Source organism: Scyliorhinus torazame, chromosome 10 (assembly GCF_047496885.1).
Source record: "Scyliorhinus torazame isolate Kashiwa2021f chromosome 10, sScyTor2.1, whole genome shotgun sequence".
NCBI lineage: Eukaryota > Metazoa > Chordata > Chondrichthyes > Carcharhiniformes > Scyliorhinidae > Scyliorhinus > Scyliorhinus torazame.
In genome coordinates this window covers 243,698,200-243,715,466 of record NC_092716.1, presented here as the reverse complement: position 1 = coordinate 243,715,466, position 17,267 = coordinate 243,698,200, and the positions used below count along the sequence as shown (strand labels likewise).

General features: G+C 49.0%; 1 protein-coding gene across 5 annotated transcripts in view; it reads right to left on the bottom strand.

The window, feature by feature from the left end:
- lrp4 (low density lipoprotein receptor-related protein 4) overlaps positions 1-17,267 on the bottom strand; it is a 495,226-nt gene that overhangs the window by 152,633 nt on the left and 325,326 nt on the right. For all 5 annotated transcript variants that reach the window (XM_072466626.1, XM_072466628.1, XM_072466627.1 and 2 more), the window contains exon 4: positions 1,667-1,780. In XM_072466626.1, coding sequence (XP_072322727.1) covers positions 1,667-1,780 — 114 coding nt within the window. The remainder of the gene's footprint in view (positions 1-1,666; positions 1,781-17,267) is intronic.

Here is a 17,267-nt window from a genome sequence, read left to right as displayed (position 1 = left end):
GGCATTTATGGTTTTATAACAACAAAAGATACAACTACAAATGTAAACATAATTTAGTGCGTAACACACGCCTCCATTTCTCACTGTTCCCACTTAAGCTAGACAAAATTAACCTAACACCCCCTACCTCCCTTACTCCCTAACCCCCCGCCCCCCCCCCCCTTATTCTATCTGCTAACGGTATAGTTTCCCCCAAAGATGTCGATAAACGGCTGCCACCTCCGGACGAACCCTAACATTGATCCTCTCAGGGGGAACTTGATTTTTATCAAGCCTGAGAAACCCAGCCATGTCACTAACCCAAACCCCTGATTTTGAGGGCTTCGAGTCCCTCCACGCTAGTAAGATCCATCTCCGGGCTACCAAGGAGGCAAAGGCCAAAACGTCAGCCTCTCTTGTCCCCTGTACTCCTGGGTCTTCCGACACTCCAGAAATCGCCACCTCTGGACTCATCACCACCCTTGTTTTTAGTACTGTGGACATGACATCCGCAAATCCCTGTCAGAATCCCCTGAGCTTTGGGCATGTCCAAAACATGTGGACATGATTTGCAGGCCCCCCCCGCACAACTCACCCAGCTGTCCTCTGCCCCCAAAAAACTGCTTTTCCGGGCCACCGTCATGTATGCCCGGTGGACCACCTTGAATTGTATCAGGCTGAGCCTGGCACATGATGAGGATGTGTTGACTCTGCTCAGAGCCTCCTCCCACAGACCCGCCTCTAACTCCCTTCTCAACTCATCTTCTCATTTACGCTTTAGCTCACCTATCTGGGTTTCCTCCCACTCCGTAAGTTCTTTATAGATTTACGATACCTTCCCCGCCCCCACTCCCGTTCTAGAGACTACCTTGTCCTGTATCCCCTGCGGCGGGAAAAACGGAGTGGTCGAAACCTGCCGTCGCACAAAGTCCCTCACCTGCAGATAACGAAACCCATTCCCTCCCGGCAATTCAAACTCCTCTTCCAGATCCTCCAAACAAGGAAAGCTCCCATCAATAAACAGGTCCCCCCAGCCTCTCAATCCCTGCTCCGAAATCCCCCATCCATCCTCCCCAGTACAAACCGGTGATTACCACAAATTGGAGCCCACACCGACGCTCCCTCCACTCCCATTTGCTTCCGCCACTGCCCCCAGACGCTCAGGGCCTCCACTACCACTGGGCTTGTGGAGTACCGATGGCCAGCGGGAACAGCAGAGGAGCCGTTACCAATCCCCCCAAACTCGTGCCCGCCTCCACCTGTTCCCACACCGACCCCTCCCCCACTACCCACTTCCGAATAATGGCTCTGTTTGCTGCCCAGTAATAGTTCCTAAAGTTTGGCAGTGCCAACCCTCCCCGCCTCCCCTCGACTCCGCTCCAGCAGCACTTTCTTAACTCGTGGGGTTTTACCCGCCCACTCAAACTCAGAGATCACTGCATTCACCCGCTGGAAAACGTCCTTTGGGGTAAAAATAGGGAGGCACTGGAAAACAAGCAAAGATCTCGGGGGAGAGCCGCCATCTTTACGGTCTGTACCCTCCCTGCCAGTGACAACGGGAACATGTTCCACCTCCGGAAGTCCTCCTTACCGGCTTGTGATTTTTAAAGTGATGCTTTTTGCCTAGGAAATTGATCACGGCGCTTCTTCACAAAGGCCAGTTGACCACAAGTAGAGTCGCACTCACCACACTGTTCATCACTGTCGTCCCCACAATCATTGTCCCCATCGCAGTGCCACAGACTCCGGATACAGTAACCATTCTGACAGTGGAACTCATCCTCCTCACACTCGCGAGGCGCTGAAATGCAGAAGCAGAATTAAATACCTTTGACTGCGCCTGGTGGTCATTTTATTTGCAGAATGAACCATTTCACTTGAGGTTATTTCATTCCTTTCACACTTCAATGACATTTCAGCCTCGCTGGCTGCTCTCGACCATTAAATCCACGTGCACCTTGGTACAAATCCCTCATCTATCTATCTAAAACTTGATGCCTGGTGTTGCACTTTCATCTTTTTGTGTCAAAATTGTAATTGTCTCCAATTTTTTTTATTCATTTACTGGACATGGACGTCGCTGCCTAGACCAGCGTTTATTGTCCATCCCTAATTGCCCTTTGAGAAGATGGCGGTGAGCTGACATCTTGAGCCGCTACAGTCTATGTGGTGTAGGTACACCCACAGTGCAGTTAGGGAGGGAATTCCAGGATTTTGACCCAGTGACAGTGAAGGAACGCCGATATATTTCCAAGTCAGGATGGTGTGTGGCTTGGAGTGGAACTTCCAGGTGATGGTGTTCCCATGAATCTGCTGCCCTTGTCCTGCTAGATGATCGTGGTCATGGATTTGGAAGGTGCTGCTTAAGGGAGCTGGGTGAGTTTTTGCAGTGCACCTTGTAGAAGGTTAACACTGTTGCCACCGTACGATGGTGGAGGAGAGAGTGAATGTTTGTGGAAGGGGTAGCAATCAAGGGGGACACTTTGTCCTGTATGGTGTTGGACTTCTTCAGTGATGTTGGAGCTGCGCTCATCCAGGCAAGCGGCGAGTATTCCATCACACTCCTGAATTGTGACTTGTAGGTGGTGGAAAGGCTTTGGACAGTCAGGAGATGAGTTGGTGGTTGCAGGTTTGCCAGCCTCAGATTTGCTCTTGTAGCCATTGTATATATCTGGCTAGGAGGGTTCAGTTTCTGGTTAATGGTAACTCCCAAGGTGTTGATAGTGGGGGGCTTCAGCAATGGAATTGCAACCCAATAGCTTTTAAAATGGGATTTCTTGAAAAAAAGACTATTCTGATCGTACATCGGGGAAACTCATCAGGACTGATGCTAGAATGCCGAATTTCAAAGAGAACAACCAATACTGCACAATAAAAAGGTGGTTGGATGGCTTTTTTTTTTGCTCCCTTTGAAATTTGGTATTCTTGTATTTGTCCCATTGAGGGCAAGATGAAAAGCTTCGACAGTATTTCTCTCATTTCGGCAATACTCAAATTCTGTCCTACTAAGCAGCCATTAAGTTGTCTTTTTGAGTCTTTTAATTCCTCAGAGAAATGTTTTTACTCGAAGATCTCTGAAAAAGGCTGTTCTGGCCTTGATATTTCTTCTCACATCTGCGAGTGATGCTGGTGATGAATTTGGACTGTACGGTCTGAGCATGTGCAGTGTACCTGAATTCCCTGGGTGCATTCAAACTACCCGCACCAATGGAATATTTGCCTTCGGCATCGAACAATACCTGCTCAAAAACACTTTTTGAAAGCATTTGAAGAACAGCTGGAGGGCAAATTTGAAAATCTTTACTGAGGTAACATTTAAATGGGCCAATTTTCTTTTAAGCAGAGAGGGAGAGAGAGCGAGGCTGTGAGTGTGAATGTGAGAGAGAGAATAATTGCAGTTTATTGTCTGCTCGTAGGTTTTTTCCTCTCATGTTCCATAAAGGATTGAGGATGGAAACATTATAATTGTTAACAGCTGCCAGGCACTGAGACCACAAAAAATGGGTCATAAAGTATTTTTCCTCATTTAATTTGTTATTCAAACAAAAGGCAATTGAGTTAAATTTCAAAAGCTCCAGTAGGCATCTATATTTTTGTAGCTGACAGATTAAGATGGGGCTGGAATCTCATCGCCCCCCCCCCCCCGCCCCCCCCCTTCGTGCTGACCCTGGTGGCCAGAGGGTCAGTTGTATTTCATTGGCTGAGAGGCTGTTGAGTGGGAACCCGTCACCTTCCTGACTCCAGCCCCAATTAATCCAGAGTGAGGGAAAGGCCCATTGACAATCTTCTGGCCTCACTGTCCATTTAAGAGACTCATTCTGCTGTCGCTGGTATTAACTGAGCTGTCGATGTGCCATGCAGGGTGCCCGACAAGCAAACCCATGTGGTGTTGCCAGCGCTTTCCTGGAAAGAGGCAACGTGGGGCTGTCGTCAGCTCTCCAGCAGGTGGCCGAGCCCCCCCACCCCCATCAGCTCCACAGGATTCCCCCGGAGAGAGAAATGCACAAGGGGACATGCATGCAGACATCGATAGAACATGTCACGTTTAATATTACCGAGATCCCTTCGAAAGTCACAAACCTGTGGCACTACCAGGTACCCTTCCAAACTGTACTGTTGTGCCCACGATTGTCTCCTGCCCTCACTGGTGTCAGAGATGAGGAACCCACTGGGAACTAAACCGTACATTCACCACCCAGTTGTGCCAAACCTCAGGGCCCAGCTTCCACACTTCGACTTCAGGCTCCTACTCCATAGGGACATTTGATCGAAGGACTCTCTGTTGACAAACGCCAGAGATCCCACCATATCCGAGGACTTCCACCCATTCCCTGGTGTTGCAGATTATCAGTCGCATCTCCCAGTGCTACAACGGCAGCACAGTAGCACAGTGATTAGCACAGTTGCTTCACAGCTTCAGGGTCCCAGGTTCAATTCCCTGCTGGGTCACTGTCTGTGTGGGGTCTGCACGTTCTCCCCGTGTCTACGTGGGTTTCCTCCGGGTGCTCCGGTTTCCTCCCACAGTCCAAAGACGCGCAGGTTAGGTGGATTGGCCGTGATAAATTGCCCTTAGTGACCAAATGAAAAGGTTGGATGGGGTTACTGTGCTACAGCGATAGGGTGGCGGTGTGAGCTTGGGTAGGGTGCTCTTTCCAAGGGCCGGTGCAGACGCGATGAGCCGAATGGCCTCCTTCTGCCCTGTAAATTCTATGGGCGCGATTCTCCGAAATGGAGACAGAGTGTTCGCGCCGTCGTGAACGCCGTCGTGTTTCATGACAGCGCGAAACGGGCACGAGGACTACCGAGTGGGGGCCAGCACAGCGCTGGAGGGGTGGGGGCCGGCCGCGTAATAAAATAGGGCCGGGGCTGGAGAGGCAGCCGATTGGTGGGCCCCGACCGCGGGCCAGACTCCATCGGAGGCTCCCCCCCCCCCCCCAGTGAAGGAGCGCTTTTCCCCGCCGCACAGGCCGCCCCCTGACCCTGCGCGCAGAGTTCCTGTCGGCAGCGGCCAGGTGTGAACGGCGCCGGCGGGACTCTGCCGTTTCCGCGTGGCCGCTCGGCCCATCAAGGCCGGAGAATCAGCGGCCCGGCCGCGGACAGCGACCCGCGCCGCGCCAAACGCGCCGGCGCAAATGGCGCCGATTCTCCTCTCCTCGGAGAATCGCCTGCCGGCGTCGGACCGATGCCACGGGAAAAAATGGCGCAAGTGGCGATTCTCCCATACGGCGCGTCATTGGGAGAATCGCGCCCTATGTCTATGACCGCGGAGACTGCCCTCCAGTATTGCTAAACCCATTTCCATTCCCCAATACACCAGTTAGCTATCTCCAATTGATGTATCTTGCGAAACCTGTAATTTTTCTCAGTCTTTGCAGTTTTGAATAAGCTACCGGATTAGAAGTAGTAGAATTATTTGTATAAACAACTAAATTTCCCTGATTTGCAACTTGTACTAAATGATGGGCAGAGTTGTGAAATCCAGTCCCCAAAGCACGAGCAAAATTCACAGCACGGATTTTGATAAAAATAGAATTTAGCTCCCTCAGCGACTGTAAATCAGTGACCCCGATGCTACCCCACACATAGTAGAATCAACACAATTAGTGTAAAACAGCAAATCCTCCGATGCCCATACGTGACAGCATGGGTGGTCTACTAACTTTAAAAAAAATTAATTCGCATTTATTGGCCATCTTTAACTTCCCTCGAGACGGTGGTGTTGTTCCCATGTGACTGCTGCACTTTCCTTTTGTGCCTTTGGAAGGTGCTGTCGAAGAAGCCTAGGTGAGTTGCTGCAGTGCACCTTATCGATGGTACGTCCTGCAGTCCAGTGGTGAATGGAGTGAATATTTTAAGGTGATGGATGGGACATTAACCAAATGGACTACTTTGTCATGGGTTTAGGAGGTGTTGTCTTGAGTGTTGTTGGATCCAGGCAGGTGAAGAGTAGTCCATTGCACTCCTGACATGTGCCTTTTTAGATGGTGAACAAGGTTTTGGGGAGTCAGGAGGTGAGTTACTCTCCACAGAATTCCCAACCTCTGACCTGCTCTTGTGGCCACACTATTTATACAGCTGGTCCAGTTCAGATTTTGCTCAATGAGAACTCGCAGGATTCTGAAAGTGGAGGATTCAGCATTGGTAATGCTGTTGAATGACATGGGGAGATGGTTAAATCTGGTCATGTTGGACATGGCCCTTGTCTGGTACTGATGTGGTATGAATCCTACTTGCCATAAAGTTGCCCAAGCTAATTGTTACCCAGGTCTTGCTGCATATGGGTATTATCTGAGAGCTGTAAATGGAAGTGAATACTGTGCAACCATTAATGAACACCCCCACTTCTGACTACATTGCAGGGAAGGTCACATGTGAAGCAGCTGAAGACAGTTGGGCTAGGACACTACTGTGAGCAACTCTGATGGCAATGTCCTGGGACTGAGATGATTGACCTCTAACAATCACCTCCCTTTGTGGATGGGAACCCCACCACCTGGAAGTTCTTCTCCAAGTCTCACACCATCCTAACTTGGAAATATATCATTGTTTCTTCACTGTCGCAGGGTCATAATCCTGGGACGGGATTCTTCCTTTTGGGGACTGAGTCCCCGTGCCCACCGGAAAACGGTGAAAACTAGAAAGTCCGGGGTGATTCTCCGTGGGGCTAGCACGGTCCTGGCGGGTGTCCCGCAGCTCTGGCTGCTGGCGGGGCCTGCTGCCCAGGCTGAGCATGCGCGCGGATTCCGCAAGCGGGTCTGCGCATGGGCGCGGCTTCCCACTTCGACGCGGGCGACGCTGACATGGCGGGTGGAGACGGTGGGCCGCGCGGAGGAAGGTAGGTCCTCCTCCGATTGTGATGGCCCGCCGATCAGTGGTCCCCGATCGCGAGCCTGCCCACCGCTGAGGCCCCCCCCCCCCCCCGCAGAGTCCAGTTTCTCCCCCCCCCCCGCCCCCCTTGCTCCCCCCCCCCCCAGAGTCCGGTTTCTCTCCCCCCCCCCCCCCCCCCAGGACCGCCACCATGGCCGCGAATCCGAGTTCCCACCGGGTGGTATCAGATTAGAACCACGCCAGTGGGACTCGTAGGAGTTCGGCCCTTCGAGCATCAAGCGCTGGAGAATCGCTGCTGGGGGCTTTTTCAGTGACTCCCAACCGTCGCCGCGTGGACCGCGGCACATGGCTGGCGGGCGATTCTCCGGTCCGCGGAGAATCGCATCCCGACGTCGGAGCGGCGTGGCGGGATTCTTGAGCCGCCCCGCCGATTCTCTGACCCGCCGCGGGCTCGGAGAGTCCCGGCTCTGGAACACCCTCCCTAACAGAACTATACCTACACCACATGGACTGCAGTGGTTCAACAAAGCAGCGCATCTGTACCTTCTCAAGGGCAATTAGGGATGGGCAATAAATGCTAGCCTAGCCAGTGAAACCCACATCCCATGAAAGAATCAAAGAAAAGGATGAATCCAACGAGAGGAGAGTTTCCCCTCTGGTTCCCGTTGACTTCAATTTTGCTCGGGCTCCTGGATGGATGGTCAAAAGCTGTCTTGATGTTGAGAAAATTCACTCCCGCCTCACCTCTGGATTTCAGCCCCTTTGCCCATGTTTGGATCTAGGTGGTAATGAGTTCTGGAGCTGAGTGGCCCTGGTGGAAGCCAAACTGAGCATTGGGAAGCAGGTTACTGGTGAATTACTGCTCGACAGCACTGTCAACAGCAAGTTGCTAAAGATGGGGAGGTAATTAGCTTGATTAGATTGGCTGTTTTATTTTTGGACACAGGCCGTACCTGGACAATTGTACACTTTTGTTGGGTAGGTGCCAATATTGCAGCTGTATTGGAACAGCGTAGCTAGAAGCCGAGCTAGATCCTGCAATATTAACAATCTGGCACCTTTGTGCTCTTGGCAACTTTCGCCATTAGAAATTCCCATTACTGTTTGAACAATAGAAAGTGCTGATATGAAATGAATGAAAATCGCTTACTGTCACAAGTAGGCTTCAAATGAAGTTACTGTGAAAAGCCCCTAGTCGCCACATTCCGGCGCCTGTTCAGGGAGGCTGTTATGGGAATCGAACGGTGCTGCTGGCTTGCCTTGGTCTGCTTTCAAAGCCAGCGATTTAGCCCTGTGCTAAACAGCCCCTGATATGGATTTGTCAAACTGTTAGTACACCCTCCTAATCTGTTGCAATATCAATACCGCAATGTAACTGCGGCATGATAATTTACATTATGAATATGGACAAACCGGGCCTGGAACCTTTAGTAGAAACATATGAAATGGGTAACAGAGCACTTGAATTCAACAGCAGCCTGAGTTAGGTTTGCAAGTGCCCACCCTCCCATTCCTCTGCTTCAAGCCTCATTCACCCTGAAGCCTACACTTGGGTCTTGGCACCCGACATGCAATGTCCTCGGAGATGAGACACTTAAACCATGAAATATCTTAGGTCTGTCCACACCCTGCTGTTAACCTCCTCCATTATATATTCCATGTCCACATACATAAGGCAAACTGCCAACGTAAACATATTGTGCGTTAATTATAATCCTCTGCCACTGGTGGGTGAGTCAAATTATAGTGGGATAAATTTCTGAAGGCAGTTCACAGTATGAATACGGACATAGAAATTCATTAAAAAAAGTTGGGGGGGATTGAAGTTTATCTGTAAGCCCTGCACTAATTTTTTCTCCGCTTCTAATCCCACATTATCTTCAGACACACCGGGCGGGATTCACCACGTGCAACAGCCAAAGGACATCAACAACTGTATAATAGGAAATGCAGGAAATTTTATCTTCATTCCTGAGTGGGAATTATCATCAGAAGAACAATTGTTGTGTTGTCCTACATTTACCTTTGGACTAGGAAAGCAGTCTCTCCAAGGGGTATGCTGGGCTATGCTTCTATACAAAGCCCTATTTGGTATTAATTGCACAGGATGAGGTGACTAGGGGCACGATCATGCGCCCGACTCGGTGACGCGAAGAGGTCTTTTCACGACACTCTGGATCTCGACTTCACTGGGTGCTCCTGCCCTGTCCCCAACCACCTGGAGCCCCAGTGGCCTGGAAGCCCCCCAGCATGGCATCATCATCACATCTGGTCTCCAGGCCAGTACTAATTCGCACCGGCATGAGTCCTGGTCAGTAGGGCCGAGGAATACCGGGGGCCGGGAGACTGCTGTCTCAAACAGGCTACGCATATTTAAATGAGCCCAATGGCTCATTTAAATATACTGATCTGGATCAAGGCCCAGCGAGAGCTGTGATCTCGATTGTATCGAGCATAACTGATATGCATAGCAGTTTACACCACTCTCCATGGTGACACAGCAATAAAAGACATGCACGGGGAGATCGACCTGATCCTTTCTATTGTTTCTGCTGTTCCTTCTGTTCTTTCTGCAAAATCGTCATTAATCTATATTGGATTGGATTGGATTGGATTTGTTTATTGTCACGCGTACCGAGGTACAGTGAAAAGTATTTTTCTGCGAGCAGCTCAACAGATCATTAAGTACATGAGAAGAAAAGGGAATAAAAGAAAATACATAATAGGGCAACACAACATATACAATGTAACTACATAAGCACAGGCATCGGATGAAGCATACAGGGTGTAGTGTTAATGAAATCAGTCCATAAGAGGGTCATTTAGGAGTCTGGTGACAATGGGGAAGAAGCTGTTTTTGAGTCTGTTCATGCGTGTTCTCAGACTTCTGTATCTCCTGCCCGATGGAAGAAGTTGGAAGAGTGAGTAAGCCGGGTGGGAGGGATCTTTGATTATATTGCCCGCTTTCCCCAGGCAGCGGGAGGTGTAGATGGAGTCAATGGATGGGAGGCAGGTTTGTGTGATGGACTGGGCGGTGTTCACGACTCTCTGAAGTTTCTTGCGGTCCTGGGCCGAGCAGTTGCCATACCAGGCTGTGATGCAGCCAGATAGGATGCTTTCTATGGTGCATCTGTAAAAGTTGGCAAGAGTCAATGTGGACATGCCAAATTTCCTTAGTTTCCTGAGGAAGTGTAGGCGCTGTTGTGCTTTCTTGGTGGTAGCGTCGACGTGGGTGGACCAGGACAGATTTTTGGAGATGTGCACCCCTAGGAATTTGAAACTGCTAACCATCTCCACCTCGGCCCCGTTGATGCTGACAGGGGTGTGTACAGTACTTTGCTTCCTGAAGTCAATTACCAGCTCTTTAATTTTGCTGGCATTGAGAGATTGTTGTCGCTACACCACTCCACTAGGTTCTCTATCTCCCTCCTGTATTCTGACTCGTCGTTATTCGAGATCCAGTCCACTATGGTCGTATCGTCAGCAAACTTGTAGATGGAGTTGGAACCAAGTTTTGCCACGCAGTCGTGTGTATACAGGGAGTAGAGTAGGGGGCTAAGTCCGCAGCCTTGCGGGGCGCCGGTGTTGAGGACTATTGTGGTTATAAGTATCATTCATTTACTTGCCAGGTCTGCCACCCTTGTCTCGAGCTATTCTCTCTGAGGTTTTACTTGTCATAGTTTTAGATTGCTCATAATCTGTTTTGCTTTTTTGAAGTAAACTATATTTATGATGTGCGTCATCAACCACCAAGCAGGCACACCAGTGGGAGTCAAGCTGGTGTCAAGAGAACATGTTTGAGGCGGTTATATCAAGAAAGCTCACACGCTTGGGCATATAGAGGCAAGTATTTGGAAAAAGAGATAACGCAAGGCAAAATACCTGGACAACCTGCGAAGGAAGACCCGAAACGACACAGAGGGACAAAGTCGGAAAAAAGCAAATTACTGCGGATGCGGGAATCTGAAACGAAAGAGAAAATGCTGGAAAATCTCAGCAGGTCTGGCAGCATCTGTAAGGGGAGAAAAGAGCGAACGTTGAGTCCGATGACTCTTTGTCAAAGCTAACAGACAGGGAATGTCTGGAATATTTATACTGTGGAGTGAGAATGAAAGATGAGTCATAGCCACAGAAAACCAGGGAAACGGGGTGCTAATAGTCACAGAAACCAAGGGGAAAGAGTGCTAACAGCAGTCCCCAGAGAGAACAAAATGTGTGAGAGGCCAAACGGCAGAGAAACTAACATCAGAGGCTAAACTGTGACAGATGGAGATGTGGGGGGAGGGGAAGCAAAGGGGAGAAGGGGTAAGGAAAGGTGGATAAGATTGGGGGCGGGGGGGGGGGGGTTAAATATATATTAAGAAAGACAAGAAAGAAAGAAATGGTAAGAGACAGTTGAAATAAAATGGGATGAAAACAAATGGGTCTAGGGGGGGTAGAGCTAATCATCTGAAGTTGTTGAATTCGATGTTGAGACCGGAAGGCTGTAGCGTGCCCAACCGGAAGGTGAGATGTTGTTCCTCCAGTTTGCGTTGAGCTTCACTGGAACATTGCAGCAGGCCAAGGGCAGACATGTGGGCATGGGAGCAGGGACTTGTGTTAAAATGGCAAGCAACGGGAAGGTCAGGGTCCTGAATGTGTACAGACCGAAGGTGCTCAACAAAGCGATCACCCAGTCTGCGTTTGGTCTCTCCGATATAATGGAGACCACATTGGGAGCAGCGAATGCAATAGACCAAATTGGAAGAGATGCAAGTGAAACGCTGCTTAACCTGGAATGAGTGTTTTGGGCCTGGGATGTTAAGCATGGAAGAGGTAAAGGGGCAGGTGTTACACCTTCTGCGATTGCATGGGAAGGTGCCATGGGTGATGGGAGAGGTACTGGGTATGGTGGAGGAGTGGACTAGATTATCTCGGAGGGAACAGTCTCTGCGGAATGCTGTCAGAGGGAGTGAAGGGAAGATGTGGTTGGTGGTGGCATCACGCTGGAGTTGGTGAAAATGGCGGAGGATACGGAGGCTGGTGGAATGAAATGTGAGGACGAGGGGGGACTCTATCCTTGTTCTGGGAGTGAGGGGAGGGGGCGAGGGCAGTGGCGCGGGAGATAGACCGCACACTGTTGAGGGCCCTGTCAACAACACGGGGCAGCATGGTAGCATTATGGTTAGCACAATTGCTTCACAGCTCCAGGGTCCCAGGTTCGATTCCGGCTTGGGTCACTGTCTGTGTGGAGTCTGCACATCCTCCCCGGGTGTGCGTGGGTTTCCTCCGGGTGCTCCAGTTCCCTCCCACAGTCCAAAGATGTGCAGGTTAGGTGGATTGGCCATGATAAAATTGCCCTTAGTGTCCAAAATTGCCCTTAGTGTTGTGCGGGGTTACTGGGTTATGGGGATAGGGTGGAGGTGTTGACCTTGGGTAGGGTGCTCTTTCCAAGAGCCGGTGCCGACTCGATGGGCCGAATGGCCTCCTTCTGCGCTGTAAATTCTATGATAACAACAAAGTCGGAAGGTGGTCAGGCCTTTCTCTGTGGGACAGGCAGTGAGAGCAGCGGAGAATAGATATTAGTGGGGAAAGAGTTCCCAGTGCAGACAGCCCTCGGAACAGGGATGCAAGAAAGACAAGACATCCATCCCATTTTGAGTCAAAGTGGCAGATATTTAAAACCAGAATATGCACCACACTAATCGGATGGGGTTCACTCTGGCTCTGCAGTTGGAAGTTTAACAATTGCAGAGAAGCGTTCAATCATCCGCAATCTAATGATTGCTTGGTCATGAAATCCTATTCCAACAAGGTACTGCCTCCCATGGTTTGCTAGTTGCTAGGTAGCAGGGTTGAGAAGGGAGATAAATAACGGCTGATGACTGTGAGCCGGTGATAGATGCTCCCTCCAATCAGAGAGGGGAATGCGTATCCTTGAGGCACTCGGCATCGACAGCCATCAGGGGACTTCCAATTTATGATCACAAAGATACAGACAGCTTTTAAGTGCGTTTACACAAAAGGATCAAGACACTGCTTTGAGAGATGGTCAAATATAACAGGTTTCATTTTCGAATCAAAAACAGTGTGCTGCAGTTAAGAGGGTCTAAACTGTGATTATGTTTTGCGACGTGTGTGTGCTACAGTGGAGCAAGAGATGAATCAATGAGAAACCCCTCCAAAGCAAAGAGTTTCCATCAAAATGGTTTAAGCATCATCGGTCTGAACCAAAGGTTAACCATAATGATCATAAGATCACAAAAACACAAGAAATAGGAGCAGGAGTGGCCCAGCCTCTACGACTCGCTAGGGAACAGAATTCCAAAGACTAACAAACCCTCTGGGAGAAGAAATTCCTCCTAATCTCAGCATTACATGGGAGGCCCATTATTTTTAAACTGTGCCCCCTATGTTCTAGATTCCCTTAAGGGGGGTGGGGTTGGGGAAACCTCCTCTCAGCATCCGCCCCTGCCAAGCCCCCTCAGAATCTTAAGTGGCTTCAGAATGTGCAATAATCCTGATTCAGTGTATATTACACAGAAAGGACCGTTCTTCATTTCCGCTGTCTTAGGATCCCAGACCAGGCCCCAGCAGTTGCTAGGATACTGGACAGAAATCCCAATATTTAATTTCATTTGTAAGACTGTGAGGAAAGGATACTTTGTTCCAGGAGTGATTCCACGCACAGAAAGGGAAATGGTATATTAAAACAAACTTTATCACTAACACAGCATTAAACTACATTACCATCATACCACGCAATAGCTTACAATTGCCAGTTAAACAATGGTTAACAATAAAACTCGCTGCTATCCTTTCATCCCGAATCAAGCAACCCCATCTCAGATCAAAATTCACTTTTAAATACAGTTAGCAAACCCAGGAATACTTGCTGTACAGAGATGTCTTGGATAGACTGTTTTGCGAGAGAGAGGTCCTTCAGGAAACAGCTTGCAGATTCTTGCATGTGTCATTACTGTTTAACTCCCCAGCATTTGGCAAAAAGTTCCTGTTCTATTCACAGGCACATCAAAACTCACGGTTCTTCAGAAGCAGCTACTCTGTTCACAGACAGGTCTAAAATAAACTCAACACCTGACTGTTTCAGCCCTTAGCTCCTCCCATTAACCACATCATCTCTATCCCACTAACTGGGTTATGACCATCTGACTAAGGCAAAACACAAAGGGCGCAATTTAACAGAAATAAAACAGAGTCCTCCATCAGGCACGTTTAGCTCCACTCGCCAGTGCAGGCAGAGATCGGGGCGCTATTTTAAAAATGGTGCCCCGATCTCTAGAACCACCCCCGCCCCCCTCCAACATACCTAAAAGGGGGTCCGGGAGCCCCCCTGCATACCACCTCACAAGGGCAGGGAAACCCGAGGCCCGATCCCCGGTGCAAGCATAATGAAACCTAGGCACCTTGCCAGTTTGGCAGTGCCAACTGGGCACATCAAACTATAAAGGATATCAACATCAAAAACACACCCTTAAAATTGTGTGCAGCCAGCACTCAAGCAGGATTTCCCTCCATGATGAAGCTCAGTAAAGGGTGGGGTTTTCCCCTTCCCCCCGCGGCACAATTTGCAGCGGCAGAGGCAGCCTGCCATTGGCTAGCGGCAGGATCAACTTGCCCCGCCGCTTTCAACATGGCTTCCTGTTGTTCACAGCCTCCGCCGCAGGCGGGATCGGCCGGAAAATCCCGCCCCACATTTCTGTGAGGTTATTTGCCGCTGACCTCTGTCTTTGGTGTGCCGTGCTCGAGAAACTTTGAGACATGCACGTACCCGGCAAGGTAACCATAAAGGTAACCTACTCCAGCATTCAACCAACTAAAAATGACATGACTTGAAATTAGACCCCTTATTCCCAAATCCTTTGGAGATAATTCTGGGCAAAATGGGTTTGCCACCCAAAGTCGAAAACACATCAATATAATCAGGAAATCCAGTGGGAACTATTGCTGAATGTAAAAATAAAAGTTGTGCCAACTCCAATGCATTGGCTCGTTTAGAATCAGTAGTCAATAGAATATAATTACTCATAAAGTGCCACATGTCTGTAATGCCATGCTATTGTTCGAATGCAGAGCATGTTACCTACTAATATCAACCGTTATCACAATCATTCTGCATAATGCAAATAAAGGTGTAAGTACTTTGAATTAACACTGAGGGTTATAGTACATTTCTTCTTGAATAATAAAAATCTATCCAGAGAATATTGTGGACCGAGGGAGGTTGGCATTTCAGCACATTTCCCTAATTATACTTCATATTGGAACAGGAAATATACATAAAGGTTCAATATTTTATACAAGTGCCTCAGAGACATTCAACATTTAAAAGGAAAATCTCGAGCTGTGAAAATATCTGTGAATAAATGGAAACTACACTGTAACTATGGAACTCCCCAAGGCGGCCGCTGTGAGTTTTGAGGTAGCACCATCAATACAAAATGTAATCCTGGATCCAAGGCATTGGAAACTGGACCTGTTTTGACTGTTGCTCTCAATTTCTATTACCACGGTCGGATTTCCCTCTGTTCCATACCCACATGCAGAGCAGGGAGTGAACAGGGGGTTCGAACCGCTTCGACAGTCCCTGCCTCATTTCTGGTCAATGTCTTTGTACACAGGAGCCTCCGCATTCCTTGACATTTCATTACATAGATTACACAGAGTAGAAGGAGGCCATTCGGCCCATTGAGTCTGTACCGACCCACTTACGCCCTCACTTCCACCCTATACCCATAAGCCAATAGCCCCTCCTAAACGTTTTGGATACTAAGGGCAATTTAGCATGGCCAATCCACCTTACCTGCACGTCTTTGGACTGTGGGAGGAAACCGGAGCACCCGGAGGAAACCCACGCAGGCACGTGGAGAACGCGCAGACTCCGCACAGACAGTGACCCAGTGGGGAATAGAACCTGGGACCCTGGCACTGCGAAGCCACAATGCTATCCACTGTGCTACCGTGCAGCCCTCAATGCACTACTCGCAAGTTGTGGAAGGTCTTGACCTTAATCACGAAATAGAAAGTTAGACCGAGCCGCGAATTGATTTTTCCAGACCAACCATGTTCCACTGCGGCTTCACTCGTCAGATAGAAATAACAGCAATGGTGGGAGAAAAGGGGACCGGGGACATTGCACGAGAGATAAAACAAAAAGGTCCAAAAAACTGAATCTGAGTATTTTTATTTTCCAATTGAAAATGTACATTTTCAAATTAAACCAAGAAACAGTGAGTTAAATTGAAAAGATATTGTCATCGCGCCTAAAATGTGAAATTACTGATAATACACATTTACATGTTAATCTAGGTGCAATCCGTACCATAATAGCTAACTGAAATCAGATTGGCCTGTGACCAAAAGCATAAATGTATGAATGAGACTTTGTGTGTTTAATAAATCATTGACTAACCTGAAATTCGGGGGGGAGCTTTTTCAGGCAGGCTACTGAACCGTCACCAGCTCAAATGACCAGCAGAAACCAGCAGCATGTGGGGAAACGCTCAGTCATTGTAATTTCCCCAAAACTGGCCAATTAGAGACTAGAGGGCAGGTCTCCAACTGAGGACAGCAATCAGCCGCTTGAAGCTGGATGGCCAATAGGAGGAGGCTTTCTGGACTGAAAGCTGCAGGAAAACACCACGGCACATAAGTTTTTCCACATTTACAATGTTTAAAATGGCCTCTGCGGTTGGGTCATCCTTGAGGAGAGGTGGACTCCCTCCACTCAGCAACACAGTGGCTGCTGCTGCCCCCAGGCAGGTGGGGAGGTCCTCTAAGCCTGTGTGAGCACTGGTCCCTCAATATGCCACCAGGGGGCCATTACACTCGCCCCTGTCGCCTCCGGGAACTGACTGAAAATCACAAGTCGGCCCCCATCAACAGGCCTGAATTGATTTAATGGGCTGCCTGATCCATGCGTGTGGGCCATCTCTGGGGTTGGCATGGAGCTGGGGAACTGGTACGCAGGCTGGTGGAGCAATTTTTAGTGCCCCCTGCCACAGTTTCTGGCCCCAGAAGTGACTACAATTCATTCCCTTTGTTTGTTTGGTAAATCATTTACTAACCTGAACGTCTTATCTCTTGCAAACAATTGTTAACGGACATTTCAAATCTGGGTTTTCATGCTGTATTGATTCACATTTTAAATATGTATTTCCTATTCTTCTTTAATCACTTGCAGCTGACAAAATGGGCAAACAAACCAGAGGCGGCTCCATCTTGCGTGGCTGGCCAAAAGGAAGGCGAGGCATATGAAGTTGGGTTTTGACCAGATTCACATTTACAGAAGGAGGAGGTGAATTGCTTTTTAAGCCAGATGCGCAGTTTTGTTTTTAAGTCTCTTGATTCGCAATTCGTTTTGCCCTTTATTGAACTTTTCTCTCCGCTTCCCTCAGCTTTCCATGCTTGGTCGGGTTGGCAGGCAACCTGACCCCGAGGAACTGCCAAGGAGCCCCATC